This window comes from Miscanthus floridulus, chromosome 10, assembly GCF_019320115.1.
Source record: "Miscanthus floridulus cultivar M001 chromosome 10, ASM1932011v1, whole genome shotgun sequence".
NCBI lineage: Eukaryota > Viridiplantae > Streptophyta > Magnoliopsida > Poales > Poaceae > Miscanthus > Miscanthus floridulus.
This window is the reverse complement of record NC_089589.1, coordinates 6,644,074-6,660,103: the sequence shown is the minus strand read 5'-3', so window position 1 is coordinate 6,660,103 and position 16,030 is coordinate 6,644,074. Positions and strand designations below refer to the sequence as shown.

Below are 16,030 nucleotides of genomic sequence, written 5' to 3'. Positions count from 1 at the left end.
TCATTACCTTATGATGACATGGCCAAATTAAATAATAATAATTCGAGCTTGTGCTTATGTTGAGCACAGCTTGCCCTGTTTTGGGGTCGGATGCTGCCTCTAATTGCTTACTCGTGTTGTGGTGCCATGTTTCCATGTTGGTCATCCACATCAAGAAAGGCTCATGTCTGCTCCATGACCATTGTTTTCATGCTCATCGTCAACTGTTAATTGCTAAAGTGAGAAAGAGGTGACTACACATATGTTCAGTGCAGAATTAGCACAATTTACAGACACACGTAATATCCACATCCACATTAAATTTCATGGTTGATTGCTCTGATTTTACATATGGCCGACATCTCTTCAATATGGAGGAGATGAAGATGGGTCCCACTTCTCTTCCAGATGGACCGCTCCTGTCTAGGCCCTGTTATGGTGGGCTGTGTCTACCAGCGCCGCAAGCGGAGCCGTGGCTAAGGATGCAGCGGAACGGCGTGCGACGCGCGCGACGTGCATGCGGCTGCATGGTGACCACGGCCAGAGCGGCTTCAGTTCCTTAAATCTAGGATCTCATATTTGAGTTTGTTAAGTCAGCTAAAGTTTGTTAGTTAGTTAGTGAATTGTGGAACACTTGGCTATATAGCCTAAACATTTGTTTAATAAAGAGTGAGCTAGAGATTGATATCAATCTCTCCCGCTCTGTTAGCCTCAACACCCTCCTCTGCTCTTGTGCTCGACGCCGGCCGTCAGCACGGCGTCGCACACTCGCCGCCGAGGAGAGAGCCATCCTCGCCCTCCCACGTCACACGGCTACAACCTCAGAGGAAGTAGCAGCGGTTCTAACAATCTGGTATCGGCCATGTCAGGTCCGATGACTGGCGTTCCCACCACCGCCCTTTCCTCCGCCGCCATTCCTCCCATCCACCCAACGACCACCGCCGCACCCACCACCACCGCCCCGCTCCCACAAACCACCGCACCTCCTATACCGGGAGATTCCTCCTCCCCAGACCCCCTCACCGCCGCCATACTTGGCCTGCAACGCCAGATGGGGCAGTTCGCCATGCGCCTGTCCGCCCTGGAGGGGCGGGCCTCGTCGTCCGCTAGCGGTCCGTCCGCGAGCAGTCCACCCCCGGCCTCGTTTTCGTATGGCATGCCGGGTTATGGCGGCATTCCCGCGGCGCAAACAACCGGCTCCGTCGTGATTCACTCGGCGGCGTCGGCTGAACCCCAGGTACCCTCAGCGTCGCTGCCCATCACCCAGATCCCATTTCCCCATTCTCCTTCGCCAACCCCTACCTTCAGCGCGTCACCTCCACCGCCGCCGAGCCACTACGACGGCCACTCTGAAGGCCATGGCGCCCCGGGACACTACGAGGGCCACGCAGACGCCCGCGGTGTGGCCCGTTTCCAGAAGCTGGCCTTTTCGACATTCGACAGGACGGACGATCCCCTGGCGTGGATGAACAAATGTGAGCACTTCTTCCGGGCGCAGCGCACGCTGGAGGTGGACAAGGTCTGGCTCGCGTCGTTTCACATGAATGGCGTCGCCCAGCACTGGTACTACATGCTGGAGCGCGACGCGGGCGGTGTCAGCAACATCTCCTGGCCCCTCTTTAAGGCGCTCTGCCACCAGCACTTCGGGCCCCCGCTCGCCACCAACCACCTCTCCGACTTGGCGCGCCTGCCATTCCGGGGCACCGTGGCAGAGTACCAGGAGGCGTTCCAGGCCCGGATGGCGCACGCCGGACCATTGTCTCCGCTCCAGCAAGTTCAACTCTTCACCGGCGGCCTGCCGGAACCAATCCGCACCGATGTCGAACTCCAAGGGCCCACGGACCTGCAGCGTGCGATGGGATTAGCTCGCGTCTACGAATGCCGCGCTGTCGTCCTGCCACCGGCGCCCGCGGTTCGCCCACCGCGCCCGCCGGCGTGCAACCCGCCGCTGCCTCTGCCGGCCGCGCTAGCCGTGCCACCGACGACAGCACCTGCGGGCCTTGCTCAGGCGACCCTACCGGCGCCCCCACGGCCGTTCCGTCATCTATCGCCCACCGAGATGGCGGAACGCCGTCGCCAAGGCTTATGCTACAACTGTGACGAACCGTACATCCGGGGCACAAGTGCCAGCGCCTCTTCTACCTGGAGGTCACCGACTTCCACGAGTCCGAGCCACAGCTGCCAGAGGAGCCAATGGCCCCGGAGTCATCGGTCCAGGGCGGCCAGGCGGATGATCTGCCCCCCCCTCATCTCCTTGTACGCGATCGTGGGTATCCGCACTACAGATACGATGCAGCTCCGCATCGCCATTGGCAACCACGAGTTGACCGCCCTCGTCGATTCTGGGTCCACGCACAACTTCATCAGCACGGAAGCTGCTCGCCGCGTCGGCCTCCACTTCCACGACAGCCAAGGCACCCGCGTGGTGGTCGCCAATGGTGACCGCGTCGCGTGCCGAGGCCTCACGCGCGACGTCGCTGTCCGCATCGCCGAGGAGCACTTCACCGTTGACTGCTACGTGATTCTGCTCGACTGCTACGACGTCGTCTTGGGCACCACGTACCTACGTACCCTTGGTCCCATCCTATGGGACTTCGACGACCTCTACATGGCGTTCTGGCGCCACGGCCGGCGCATTCTCTGGAAAGGCATCGGCTCAACGCGCTGGGACATTCCCTCCACCAGCCGCCTCCACGCCCTGCGCAACTCCAAAACGGCCCTCCTCGATCGCCTCCTGGATTCCTACAACAACGTCTTCACCGCGCCGACCGGGCTACCACCACCCCACGCCTACGATCACCGGATCCATCTACTTCCGAACACTGCGCCGGTGGCAGTCCGCCCGTACCGCTATCCGCAACTCCAGAAGGACGAGCTGGAGACTCAGTGCGCGGCGATGCTTGAGCAGGGCATCATCCGGCCCAGCACCTTGCCCTTCTCCACGCCCGTACTCCTCGTCAAGAAGGCGGACGCGACATGGCGCTTCTGCATCGACTACAGAGCGCTCAACGACACCACGGTGAAAGATAAATTTCCGATCCCGGTGGTGGAAGAGCTCATCGACGAGCTTCATGGCGCACGCTTCTTCACGAAGTTGGACCTACGTGCGGGCTATCACCAAGTCCGCGTCCACCCGGACGACGTCGTGAAGACCGCGTTCTGGACGCATCACGGGCACTTTGAGTTCCTCGTGATGCCGTTCGGCCTCACCAACGCACCAGCCACGTTCCAAAGTCTAATGAACGCCGTGCTTTGCCAATTCCTTCGTAAGTGCGTCCTCGTATTTTTTGACGACATATTGATCTACATCGCCTCTTGGTCCGAGCGCCTGCAACACCTCCGTGCCGTCTTCGACGTCCTCTGTGCGCACCAGTTACGCATCAAGCGCTCGAAGTGCGCCTTTGGCACCACCTCGGTGGCATACCTGGGCCATGTGATCTCGACCTCGGGCGTAGCCATGGACGGTGACAAAGTGGAGGCCATGGCCTCCTGGCCACAGCCCGCCTCAGCATGGGGTCTCCGCGGCTTCCTCGGACTCGCCGGGTACTACCGGCGCTTCATAAAAGACTTCGACACAGTGGCGGCTCCCCTGACCAAGCTGCTGCGCAAGGAAGGTTTCCACTGGACGGAGGAAGCGACTGCCGCCTTCACAGCGCTCAAGGAGGCGCTCTCGGCTGCTCCCGTACTTCACCTGCCGGACTTCACCAAGCCTTTCGTCATCGACTGCGACGCCTCCGGAACTGGCTTCGGCGCTTTGTTGCACCAAGGCGCGGGACCTCTCGCGTTCTACAGCAAGCCCTTCGCCGCCAGACACCTGAAGGTGGCGGCTTATGAGCGTGAGCTCATCGGCCTCGTACAAGCAGTGCGCCATTGGCGACCCTACCTCTGGGGCCGTCACTTCGTCATCCGCACGGACCATTACGCGCTAAAGTACATCCTCGACCAGCGCCTATCCATGGTTCCGCAACACCAATGGATAAGTAAGTTGTTTGGATTCGATTTCACAGTTGAGTTCCGCCCTGGCCGCTTGAACACTGCGGTGGACGCGCTCTCGCGTCGCGAACAGGAGGATCCGCGCGTGGCGGCTGTCTCGGCGCCAACCTTCAGCCTCTACGATGACCTGCGCACCGAGCTCACCGCGGACACCTCCCTGCGCCAGCTACGTGACACCATTGTCGCGGATCGTGGCATGCCATGGCGTGTCGCCGACGGCCTCATCCTCTACGGCTCGCGCGTCTACATACCCGCGACATCGCGTGTGCTTCCGGCGGTGCTCCAGCTGGCGCACACAGCGGACCATGAAGGAGTCCAGAAGACCTTACAGCGCCTACGCCTCGACTTCGCCATCGACCGTGACCGCACGCTCGTGCGGGATTTCGTCCGCTCCTGCTCCACCTGCCAGCAGAACAAAACTAAGGCTCTCCACCCCGCCGGCCTCCTCCAGCCGCTCGACGTCCCCTCGCAGGTTTGGGCTGACATTTCCTTGGACTTCGTCGAAGGGCTACCCAAGGTGCACGGCAAGAGCGTCATACTCACGGTGGTCGACCGTTTTTCGAAGTACGCTCACTTCATAGCGCTCGACCACCCGTACACGGCCTCGTCGGTCGCCCACGCCTTCTTCACCGATATCATCAGGCTCCATGGCTTTCCGGCGTCAATCGTCAGCGATCGCGACCCCATCTTCACCGGCCACGTCTGGAGGGATTTGTTCAAGATGGCAGGTGTGCAGCTGCGCATGAGCACCGCATTTCACCCTCAGACGGACGGACAATCCGAAGCTGTCAACAAGACGATCGCCATGTACCTGAGATGCATCACCGGCGACAGGCCGCGAGCGTGGCTGGAGTGGCTCCCATGGGCCGAATATTGCTACAACACCAGCTTCCACTCCGCCTTGCGTACCACCCCGTTTCAGGTGGTGTACGGTCGCCCTCCTCCGCCGATGGTGCCCTATGAACCAGCAACGGCGCGCACTGCTACGGTCGACACCATGCTCTTGGACCGCGACGCTTTCCTCGCCGACGTACGCGATCGGCTGCTGCAAGCCCAGCATTACGCCAAGCGCCACTGCGACGCTCATCACCGCCCTCTGGAGTTCAACATCGGCGATTGGGTCTGGCTCCGTCTCCTGCACCGCCCCGCCCAGTCGTTGGTTCCCGGCGCCCGCAGTAAGCTTAGCCCGCGCTATGCGGGACCCTTTCAGGTGATGGAGCGCGTGGGCGACGTCGCCTACCGCCTTCGACTGCCAGACAGCGCGCGCATCCACGACATCTTCCACGTTGGCGTTCTTAAGCCCTTCCATGGCGCTCCTCCGACAACTACTCCGGCATTGCCACCCATGCGCCACGGTCGTCTGCTGGAAGCACCCGAACGCGCCCTGAGCTCGCAGCTGCGCCGTGGGGTCTGGCACGTGCTCATCCAGTGGGCCGGCCTGTCGGAGACCGACGCCACCTGGGAACCAGTCGACGACTTCCGCGCGGCCTACCCCGACTTTCAGCTCGAGGACGAGCTGTTTGTCGACGACGGGAGTGATGTTATGGTGGGCCGTGTCTACCAGAGCCGCAAGCGAAGCCGTGGCTAAGGATGCAGCGGAACGGCGTGCGACGCGCGCGACGTGCATGCGGCTGCATGGTGACCACGGCCAGAGCGGCTTCAGTTCCTTAAATCTAGGATCTCAGAATTGAGTTTGTTAAGTCAGCTAAAGTTTGTTAGTTAGTTAGTGAATTGTGGAACACTTGGCTATATAGCCTAAACATTTGTTTAATAAAGAGTGAGCTGGAGATTGATATCAATCTCTCCCGCTCTGTTAGCCTCAACGCCCTCCTCTGCTCTTGTGCTCGACGCCGGCCATCAGCACGGCGTCGCACACTCGCCGCCGAGGAGAGAGCCATCCTCGCCCTCCCACGTCACACGGCTACAACCTCAGAGGAAGTAGCAGCGGTTCTAACAGGCCCACTCTGACTTTGATCCAGCACTTCAAAATTGGTTCCTATGTGGTGTTGCTTAGGTAGATGGATTGCACTGGTTGTTCTAAAAAAAAGATGGATTGCACTGGAACTCAGAAGTTTCTTCGCTGGCAAAACATTGTTTTAGTTCGGAGATTGTATGATTGAGCATCTCTCCTCTCCTGTACTGCCGGTTGCATACTCAAACTACACTATAAGTAACATTCGCTTACAAATATTGAACAGGTAAGGGGTTCAATTTCTAAGAAATTGAAGAGCGCAATATATGAGCAGTTTGCATGGTGGAGTACACTGCTACAGCAGGAGTTCCACTGCCTACTTGCCTAGTGACGAACATGCAAGGTTTCTTGTATTCTAGACGAACAAAACAAACTGTCACATCGATCGTCTGTACAATCTACTGCAGAACAGTCTATGGTGGTCTCACTGATGAGACCGACGAGACTGAGTTCTCGGAGGCACAGGACCCCACTCTTTTAATCGTCTTGATTTGTGACCGATCCTGTGCTTCAAGCGCTTGATCATCTGCTTGGTCCACTCCTCCTCCTCCACGATCTGATGATGTACCTGCTCCAACCAGTCGCTGATCTTTTCGAACTGTGAGAGAAGCGTCGGTGTGTCGCTGCTGTGCTTCCACTTGTTCTCCACATCCAGTGCCTCCTCCACAAAAGCCAGGAACCATCTTTGCATCTGCCCACACAAGTCCTTGGCAAGCTCAGCCGTCCTCTCCTTCGCCGTGCTCTTTGTCTTTGGTGCATTTGGCAAGCTCAGCTCGTGGACAACATGAGGACCACCACCGACCCAGTACTTAGTAGCTGATCATAGCTCCTCGGATACCACAGACTCCGCGACGTCCTTCCACCGAAGCGTATCTTCATAGACACCGAGGAAAGGTTCAACTGTTGGGAGTAGATCGGAGACCATTGCAGAATCACAGATTTCATAGAATTCGCTGTGTAGGCAGCAGAAATGAACAAGACATTAATTATCACACCACTAATTTGTGCTGCACAAATACAATACAATACACTGGGCATTGCTTTAATTTGAATGGTTGTTCAGTGGGTTCGACTCGGATCTGGGGAAAAATAGATGTCGCTAAATATATATACCTTTCGTTCCTGAGAAGTGAATCACAGATCGATGCCTTTTCCAGGTGGCTAGCTGCAAGGATTGCTTCTGTGTCTTAGCTTCCTTCTAAATTTGGTAAGGAAATTGTATATTAGATAGAAACTCAAGTCAGGAACTCCGTATGAACGGAGATTGTCAGGCCAACAACAAATTAAACTACAGGCCTACAGCTGCCTACCTTTCTGATTTCTGATGAAATCCTTAGTCGTCTCGACGTTGCTTCCTGATAATAGCGACGACGACGAAGTGTTTAATGAAAAGGTGCAGAATAATGTATCCTGAACAAGGACACCAATACTTTCTGTTGTGATTCTTCAAAAAAAAAAAAAAAAAAAAACTTTCTATTGTGCACATGCAAAATAGTTATCCAGCAGCCATGCTACCGAGTAAAATGGAGGGAAAATAACCACAACTATGAACCAGAAAATGATTAATAATACACGCTATATGTATGGTTGAAGTTTCAAACCAATTGTGTAATAATAAGTTAAAATCGTAGCCAGGATGTTTTATACCGGTATAAAGTGAAAATTCGGCACCTTCCAATTAATGCGGGATTTCGGAACAAATTTAAATTTAAATAAATTTAAGTTTAAACAATTTCGGCACCACGCTTGGACCGGAGCTTTTCTCCATGTATGTAATTTGTATTTGTAGTCATAGATAGCACCAAAGTTTTAAATCTCGGGCTACAGTGGATGCTATAGCCGGATATAGTGCCGAGGCAGAGCAAATGCTAGGATAATCAACATTTAGCGCTACAAGATTTTTGGCGCTAATAGCGGGCGGTAAATTGGCTAAATGGAGAAAACTTAGCGCCGGCTAAGCAGTGAAGTATGCAAATGGGCTGAAATGAACATGGGTTTCTCAAGATCTCGTCACATCGGGGGCCCAAAACAGCCATATTGGAGGGACTGGAGTATAGATCTGCCAAAGGCCCAAAACAGCCATGCATGAAAAGCACCGGCGATTTGGGCGGCGGGCGTCGACCGGTTCGCGGACGGCGCACAGCGCAGTTGCTGGGAGTGGCAGCAATCGCCGGCGGGCTGAACAGTGGAGGACGCTAAGCCAGGGGCCGTCCTGATCGTGGGCACGGGTTGCTAATGCAGGCCAGCGGCGACGGGCTAGCTGTTGCTGGGCGTGGATGGCGGGATCTGATGTGTGGTGCTGCCGGCGTTGGTGACACAGACACCATGGCCGAGCAGGAGTGACAACCAAATTTGCAATTTGAGAAAGGGAAAGGTCCAATTTTCATACCAGGTGCTTGGAGGTCGCCGTTCTTGGAGTGCCCCTGACCGCCGGCGTGGCTGCTTTTCCGGCAGAGCGAGGCGCCCACGAGGCAGCTTTCACGGACGACGACGACGTCGCCCCCGGCGTGCGGATGCCTCTGACCAGCCGCGGGGCGCTTTTTCCGGCGAAGCGGGTGGGAGACCGCGCCAGCCAGGCGACGGGTTTCACGGACGACGACGACGTCGCCCTGGTGGGCGTGCGCGTGCCCCTAACTGCCCACGCCCTCGGCGCTGTCAGTGTTTTCCCAGCGGAGGGAGACGGAGACGTCGCCCGCCGCGAGGTCGCGGCTTTCACGGACAACGAAGGCGGCGGGGACGCGAACGTGAGCCGACGGCGCTTGACTGGCGGCGCGGCGGGGTCGGCGGGACCGAGGGCGGCGACGGTCCTCTTGACGGTGGTGGTTTCCTCGTTGACGTTGGCGGCGTTGGGTGCTGAGGTGGGCTGTGGCCTGTGCGGTGGCGCGCTTCGTCGGTGGACGGTGCGGCGGAAGCAGTGGCAGTCGAGCGCGATTGCGCGAGGCGGTGCCGGTGGTGGTGGAGGTGGGACGGCGAGCGGGCGACGGCTGCTGGTCGATCTGCTTTATAAAATGAAGCAGGAGGGTCAGGGTGTCGCTCGCCGAGTGAGGCCTGAGAGATGAGAGCGCCGCTTGCACTATTTCAGGTGTGGAGGTTGTTACGCGAGCGACCCTTGATTCCCTGCATGCGTGCCAATTAAGGGCAAGGCCAAGGGGATCGAATCCATCCATTTCCATGCAGAGGATCCCGGCTGCCCAATAATTGTTTTGTGAGAGCCGTCACCTTGCTTCCCCTCATGGCTCGTGATCATCATTCCATTGACCTCCACTGACGGATCCCATTCCGTCTTGGGCGCATGGATGCATGAGCATGATGGAAATAAAGCAGTGTTGACATCTCATTCCCGATCTGCTTCCAATAAGTGGGTGTTAATTTCCTTGAGCGCCTCTGGCAGGCGGTCTCTGAAGTCCGTGCGCACCTACATTTCTGCTGGGGAAAGACCACGAACTTCTTCGAAGGTGTCAACTAATTTTATTAAGAATTTACAATTTGGAATGATATAGGGTGGCGCCCTGAAACGCCTTGACCAAACCCTTGGCGGCAGATCGTGTCGACTTGATGATGCACGCGGCAAGCATACCAGCAGCGTCAGCACAGGGAAAAGCATGTGTCCAAGCCGGGAGAACCGAGGGCAGGCCCTTTCAAACCGAAATAGGTTGGAGAATAGGCAGGGGTGGGTGTGATAAGAGGTTGGGCGTGGTAGGGAAGGGCGGACAGAGGTAACAGCGTCACTTCTTCGAGACCAAGGTCGTGTTTTGAATGAAAGAGGATATGTCCTGAAGCTTAGATTCTTGAATGCAGATTATCGAAGGAGCAGCAGAGGGTAACAGCGTCACGAACGATTGAGCACTTATCCGGGTCGCCTAAGCCTCGAACATTCCAAGATAAAACAGAAAAGTTTCTTGAGTTGCTAAACATTTAACTGAAACAGACTCCTAGGGGCTGCAACACCGAGCAAGCCCCAGACAGGTACGAACTGAAACTTAAACACAACTACCACAAACTGACGACTGACGCCAACTAAAACCATCAAGGACCAACACTACAGATTGTACAAGATGCATGGAACAAAAGCCTTCCCGTCATTCACTCTTCGTCCTGCCGGAACGAAACAAAGCCTTCCCGTCATTCAGCAACATCTGTCACCACGCCAATGGAGGACGGAGAGCGGCAGCCCAGACCTGCTGCCTACACAAGCTTGCGGAGATCAGACACTCCCACTGGCAGTTTGCTACACGACATGCTGTTGTTACGCTTGTTGGCTTGTTTCTTGAAGCTAGCAGAGACGGGCGACGGCGCGGGGTCGGCGACGACAGCGATGGCGTTCTTGGGGCCGAAGGCGGTCCTCTTGACGGCGGTCTCTGCCTCGTTGGCGTTGGGACTGCGAGCGGAGGCGGAGGAAGCCATGTGGGCCGTGGGCTGTGGGGGCGGCGCGCTTCGTCGGCCGGGGGAGGTGCGGGTGGCAGTGGAGGTGGACGGCGAGCGGGCGAGGTGCGGGCGACGGCTGCTGGTCGATCTGCTTTATAAAATGAAGCAGGAGGGTCAGGGTGTCCTGAGATGAGAGCGCCGCCGCGGGCCGCGGCGGTTGCATTCAGGTGGTGTTTGTTACGCGAGGCGAGCGCCCCTTCATTTCCTGCATGCGTACTACTGTATATAATGTAATGTCAAGATCGAATAATTTAATATGAAGTAGTTATGGAAACTCAAACGGCTCGAGGTGAAAATCTAGACATTTTACTACAATCTGTATGTACGTACGTAACTCTCTTGCGTGTTTGAAGAAAACAAAAACAAAACTTCAGGATATCTACATCATAATCTGCACAAATAAAGAATATGAAAGAGCTTAATCTACTGGATCATTCCCAGGACCTCTGTTCAATGTTAAAAACTGCATTGGACCATCCAACATTCCCTGGCACGGAAGCTCCACCCAGCTCAGGATCAGCAATCATCAGTGTCCTCTCTTCGTCTGATGAATTCAATAACCATTAATATGGCGACAAATCCAACCGGTGAAGGACACCATACGGCCATGGCAGTGTGCAATTCCATTTCATTTAGCTGATAGAAAAAATTCTAAAAGAAAACAAAGAAAGTACATTAGCCCAAAAACAACCGAAGGAGAGCTAACTTCTAAGGCCCCGTGCTTGATCCGCTTCTTTTTTCATCCGGAACAGTGTTTTTCTCTCACAAATTCCTCCAGCATTCCTCCAAACCATCCAAATTCCTCCAGAATTCCTCCAAGCGAACAGGCTCTAAACTTTTTACCTAATGATGATCATGAATCAACTACATATTACAAGTATAAACTACTACCATTAAATGCTTCACTAGTCAAAATATGTTCTATAGATCTTTTCTTGAAACGCTAGTATTGAATGCCAATTATGAGGACATAGTAGTAGGGTCCTCACAAATATCAACGTTTAATTTCAGAGCTCAGATTTTACACTTCGCTGACATTTATATATGGCTCAACGTTTTCATCTTACAGTCCAATTAGAATGCAACTGTCAGTCTACCAGATGGCTTGATGATGGAGCACTTGAAATTCGGTTGGTTCTTGTGTGGTGTTGCCTTCAGTGGATGTCATTCAGGACCCGGGAGTTTCTTTGCTGTTGGTTTGTTAAAAAATGTTACATCAGTTGCATACTCAAAGTAAACTCAGCAACATTCACGTATGCACATTGAGCAATCAAGCAGAACAAGGAGAAGGGTGAATTTCTCAGAAATTGAAGAACCCAAGAAATGGGCGTGCTGTTTTCCTGGCGCTGTATCACTAGTTTACAGAAAAGACATCTCTGTTTTTTGTGTTGTACTGCACACCTATCCAATGGACTGAGGCTCTGTTTAGTTTGCGAAATGAAAATTTTTGGATGTCACATCGGATATTTCGGGGATGTCGGAAGGGGTTTTCGGATACTAATAAAAAAAACTAATTACATAGCTCGCCTGGAAACTGCGAGACGAATTTATTAAGCCTAATTAATCCGTCATTAGCGCATGCTAGTTACTGTACCACTTATGGCTAATCATGGACTAATTAGTCTTAAAACATTCGTCTCGTGATTTTCAACCAAACTGTGCATTTAGTTTTTTTTCGTCTATATTTAATACTCCATGCATGTGCCGCAAGATTCGATGTGATAGTTTGGGGTGAAAGCCTAGTGAAAACTGAAAAACATGACCTGGAGATACTACTCCAGACACATTTGACAAGATGACTTTTGCTTTACCGTTGCATAAAGAGAAAAAGTTATAGGCAGCAGCATGATTGTCTTTACCGTTGCATATGCCTTTTGCTTTGAAAGGGCATAATCATCTCAATCTGCGCATAGTCACAGCTCTCAGTACGACGGCTGACATGGACAAATGGTCACAAACTCACAACAAAATGCAAACTGACCCAAGAAATGGTGATAGCCTCGCTCTCTTCATAATCATATACCTGACAAACCACACATAAGGCAATCCATAATGATAATACGATAATTTATTCACATGACGAAACAAGTCATAAATTAGGCACCCCAAAAGAAAACAAAGAACTGCACCAACAGGCTACATGATTGTGTAACCTTTAAATCTTAAAATTTGAAGAACCAATGTGAACAGAAACTGTGAGCAGCAAGCTTCAGAGCATGAAGCATCCCCTCAACTCCTGGAAGAAACCGAGACAGAGCTCTCGAATGCAGACCCCATGTGGCTAATGACAAACCCATAGATCTTGCGCTTCAAGCACTCGATCTTCTGCTTGGTCCTCTCCTCCTCTGCAATCTTCCCTACTTGGTCCAACCAGTCGCTGATCTTCTTGAACTGTGAGAGGACCACCGTTATGTGGCTGCTGTGCTTTCCCTTGCTAGCGACGTTCTGATCTTCGAACAGGTGGAAGCCCACATCCAGTGCCTCGTCCACAAAAGTCAGGAACCACGTATGCATCTCACGCCACAAGGACTTGGCAAGCTCAGCTGTCTCACTCATGCTCTCGGTGTTACTCCATGTGCACCTCAGTGGAGAGCTTGGTGCAACCTTAGACTGCACTTTTGCTGAAGCTCCATGTGTTGGCTTCTTCAACAGGCTTGTTCTTGGTGGTTCCACTGAAGATGCATTTGGCGTGTTGGTGCTCCTCGTCCGAGAGAAGGATCCAGTGGCACCGTTCAGCAGCTTGAGGACCTCAAGATCAGTGGCTAATGCAGCGCCAACCCAATGCTTAGTTGATTTCTCGAAGAATTCCTCTTCAGCCCCATTGGTCACCATAGACTCAGAGATGGTCTTCCATTTGAGAGTATCCTCGTAGACAACCAGGAAAAGATCGACTGTTGGAAATGGATTGGAGACCTTTGACGAAGTGCAGATTTCAGAGAACTTGCTGTGGGCAGAAATAAACAAGATATTATCACACCACTTTTCTGCTGAACAATAGGCAGAAATAAACAAGATATTATGGCATCACTTTTCTGCTAAACAAATGCACTGGTTTTGTTTTTAGAAAGGGAAAATATATGTGTCCAAATACCTTATATTCCTGATTACAGATTCAGAGACCAATGCCTCTTGCAGGGCGTTAGCTGCAGCAGTTGCTGCTAAATCTCTCCTTTCAAAAGCTTCCTGAAATTCAGTAGAAATTATATTAGAAACTCAAGTCAAGTCAGGAACACTAAATGGAGACTGAGCCAATAAAATAGAGTTGCTTACCTTTCCAATTTTTGAGAGTTTATCAGGAAATGCATCCAATGGAATGCTGCCGTCAGTCCATTTAGGATCGTGAAGTATAATTTTTGGAGCTCTGGTTTTTGCCTTTACTGAGGTAGATTCTATCTTCTTACGAGGCTTTGGCCTCTCATCAACAGATGAATCGTCATTACTGGATTGTTCCGTTGTAGCATCACTTAGTCGCCTCGACAAGTCGACATTGCTTCCTGATGATAGAGACAAAGAAGAAATGTTTACGGCACAGGCACAAAACATTCTACTATACACTACAAGGACACGGCTTTCTGTTGTACACAGGCAAAATGGGTTTATCCAACCATGCTACCTAATGATATGCAGAAAAAAAAATCAGACTCTGAACCTGAAAATGACCAATACACCATTCTATATATATATATATGTAGCTATATGTTTGAAATTCCATACTAACTGTAACAGTTAGGATCGTCGCACCATGTGCTTGGAATTTTCTTTCAATTAATTTGTAGTCATAGCACCAATTTTGAAAATTAAGCAAACATTGCGACAGAACTGTTCACAGTACATATCTATTTGAAAATGGTTATTACTGAAAGGATCTTAGTTAACCATGGTTATGATTTTCTGAGCCAACAATTAAGGTTATACAGTCACTTCATACTTCAGTTTTTTTCCCAACAATGTTTCTTTGTCTACTATCCTATCCATATCCAACACCATCTAGCTATGTCATATCTTAATTTGCATAACCAAATCTGACCAAGGCTATGATCCAATGAATCAAGTATGTGTTAGGTGATCTCCACCAATTGGCCCAACCTTGGATTCGTGCCCTGATCGGTGGCGCCCAACCGTTCCATGGTTGGAGGACCTACCTGGACTCTTCCGCCGCACGTTACCACCGCCGTCACGTGGGTTGTCTCCTGCCGTCGCGCGGGAAGGAGCTCCACCGCCGCCTCGTCGGGGCGCGGGGAGAAGCCGAGCCGCGCTCACCGCCTTGTGCGCAAGCCCGGCCGAGGGCACCATCACAGGACCGCTCGACGGCGGCGCGCTCACCCACTGGGGAGCGCGCGCTCCGGCGAGGGGACCTGCGGCGGCGTCGGTCAGATCTAGGGTTTCGGGAGCTTCTCACCGCAGCGCGTGTGGGGATCAGGGCACCGTCGCCCAGACCGCTCGACGGCGGCGCGCTCACCCGCTGGGGAGCACGCGCGCCGGCGCGGGCGCCATCACCTCTCTTCACTCTTGTTCCTTCACTCGACCGCTGCTGCGCTGAGAGAGGCAAGGGAGGGAGTCGAATGAGCCTAGGGTTTGGGGACGGACGCCGCGCACCGATTTTGATCCGCCGAGGAGCGCGCTCGACCGTCGTTCCGCGATGAACGGTCGAGAGCGAACGGGCCAGCATTCGGCCCAGGCGGGCGCGCGCGGCGGGCGGCATTGCCGGCCCAGGCCCAGGTTGCGGCCTGGGAAGGCACAGCGCGCGCAAAAGCAGAGCAAGCTGGGCCGTTTTGATGCTTGGGCCAAATGAACAGTGTTCTACGAGTTTAAGTTTTATTCTTTTTCCAGAAGCAATTTTTGATGATATTTGTCTAGTTTAAAATCTTTGTCAAAATTTAAACTAACGGGGTAATTTTTCAGAGAATAGTTGAGAAAAATTAAATGCTTCTGAAAAATAGATAATGAATTTTTCCATGTTTCCGCTGCAATATTAAAGTTTATCATCTTCTAATTAAATTCGAACCAACGGGAGAATTTAATTTGAAGAGTAGTCATTTTTAGTCAATAAATTATAATATTGTTATTTTTCTGACCAACGTTGATAATAACAATATTATAATGTTTATTCATAAGTTTTCCATGCATTAATTCTATTTCTGCCCAATGGTGATGTATAATTAGTGTATAAGAATGTTGTATGTTTTAATTTTGACCAATGTTAAATTAAAGTATGTAATTATAATGTCATAATTTTCTCACTATCTCTGACGGTGTTTTTCAGGACTCAACCCAATGTCATTCATCTCGCACATACCACCTCTTGAAGGGGGCAACTATAGGGTATGGCGAGAGAAGTATGAACTAGCACTTGCGCTGTCTGAAAATGACCTAGCGCTTAGCTCCCCGTGTCCTACTGAGCCAGTGGGCCCAGTGAGGGAAGAAAAGGAGTCTGATGCTGATTTCACTGCTCGGGAGCGAGATCATGCAGAAGTGCGGATGAAATGTAATATCCACACCCTTTGGCGTAAGAGTTGTAATATCATTACCTTATGATGACATGGCCAAATTAAATAATAATAATAATAATTCGAGCTTGTGCTTATGTTGAGCACAGCTTGCCCTGTTTTGGGGTCGGATTCTGCCTCTATTTGCTTACTCTGTTGTGGTGCCATGTTTTCA

The 16,030-nt window shown here is 52.3% G+C and overlaps 2 protein-coding genes across 2 annotated transcripts; both read right to left on the bottom strand.

Moving 5' to 3' along the window:
- Positions 1-6,186: 6,186 nt before the first annotated feature.
- Positions 6,187-10,348, bottom strand: LOC136487109 (uncharacterized). The gene is made up of 5 exons (XM_066484239.1): positions 10,134-10,348; positions 8,334-8,940; positions 7,255-7,299; positions 7,058-7,142; positions 6,187-6,897 (listed from the first exon to the last, which is right to left on the bottom strand). The coding sequence occupies exons 1-5, from the start codon at positions 10,346-10,348 to the stop codon at positions 6,713-6,715; spliced, it is 1,137 nt and encodes a 378-aa protein (XP_066340336.1). The 3' UTR covers positions 6,187-6,712.
- A 2,250-nt stretch (positions 10,349-12,598) lies between these two features.
- LOC136487102 (uncharacterized) lies at positions 12,599-14,662 on the bottom strand. Its single transcript, XM_066484235.1, has 4 exons — positions 14,512-14,662; positions 13,640-13,863; positions 13,461-13,552; positions 12,599-13,313 (listed from the first exon to the last, which is right to left on the bottom strand). The coding sequence occupies exons 1-4, from the start codon at positions 14,660-14,662 to the stop codon at positions 12,599-12,601; spliced, it is 1,182 nt and encodes a 393-aa protein (XP_066340332.1).
- Positions 14,663-16,030: the final 1,368 nt, after the last annotated feature.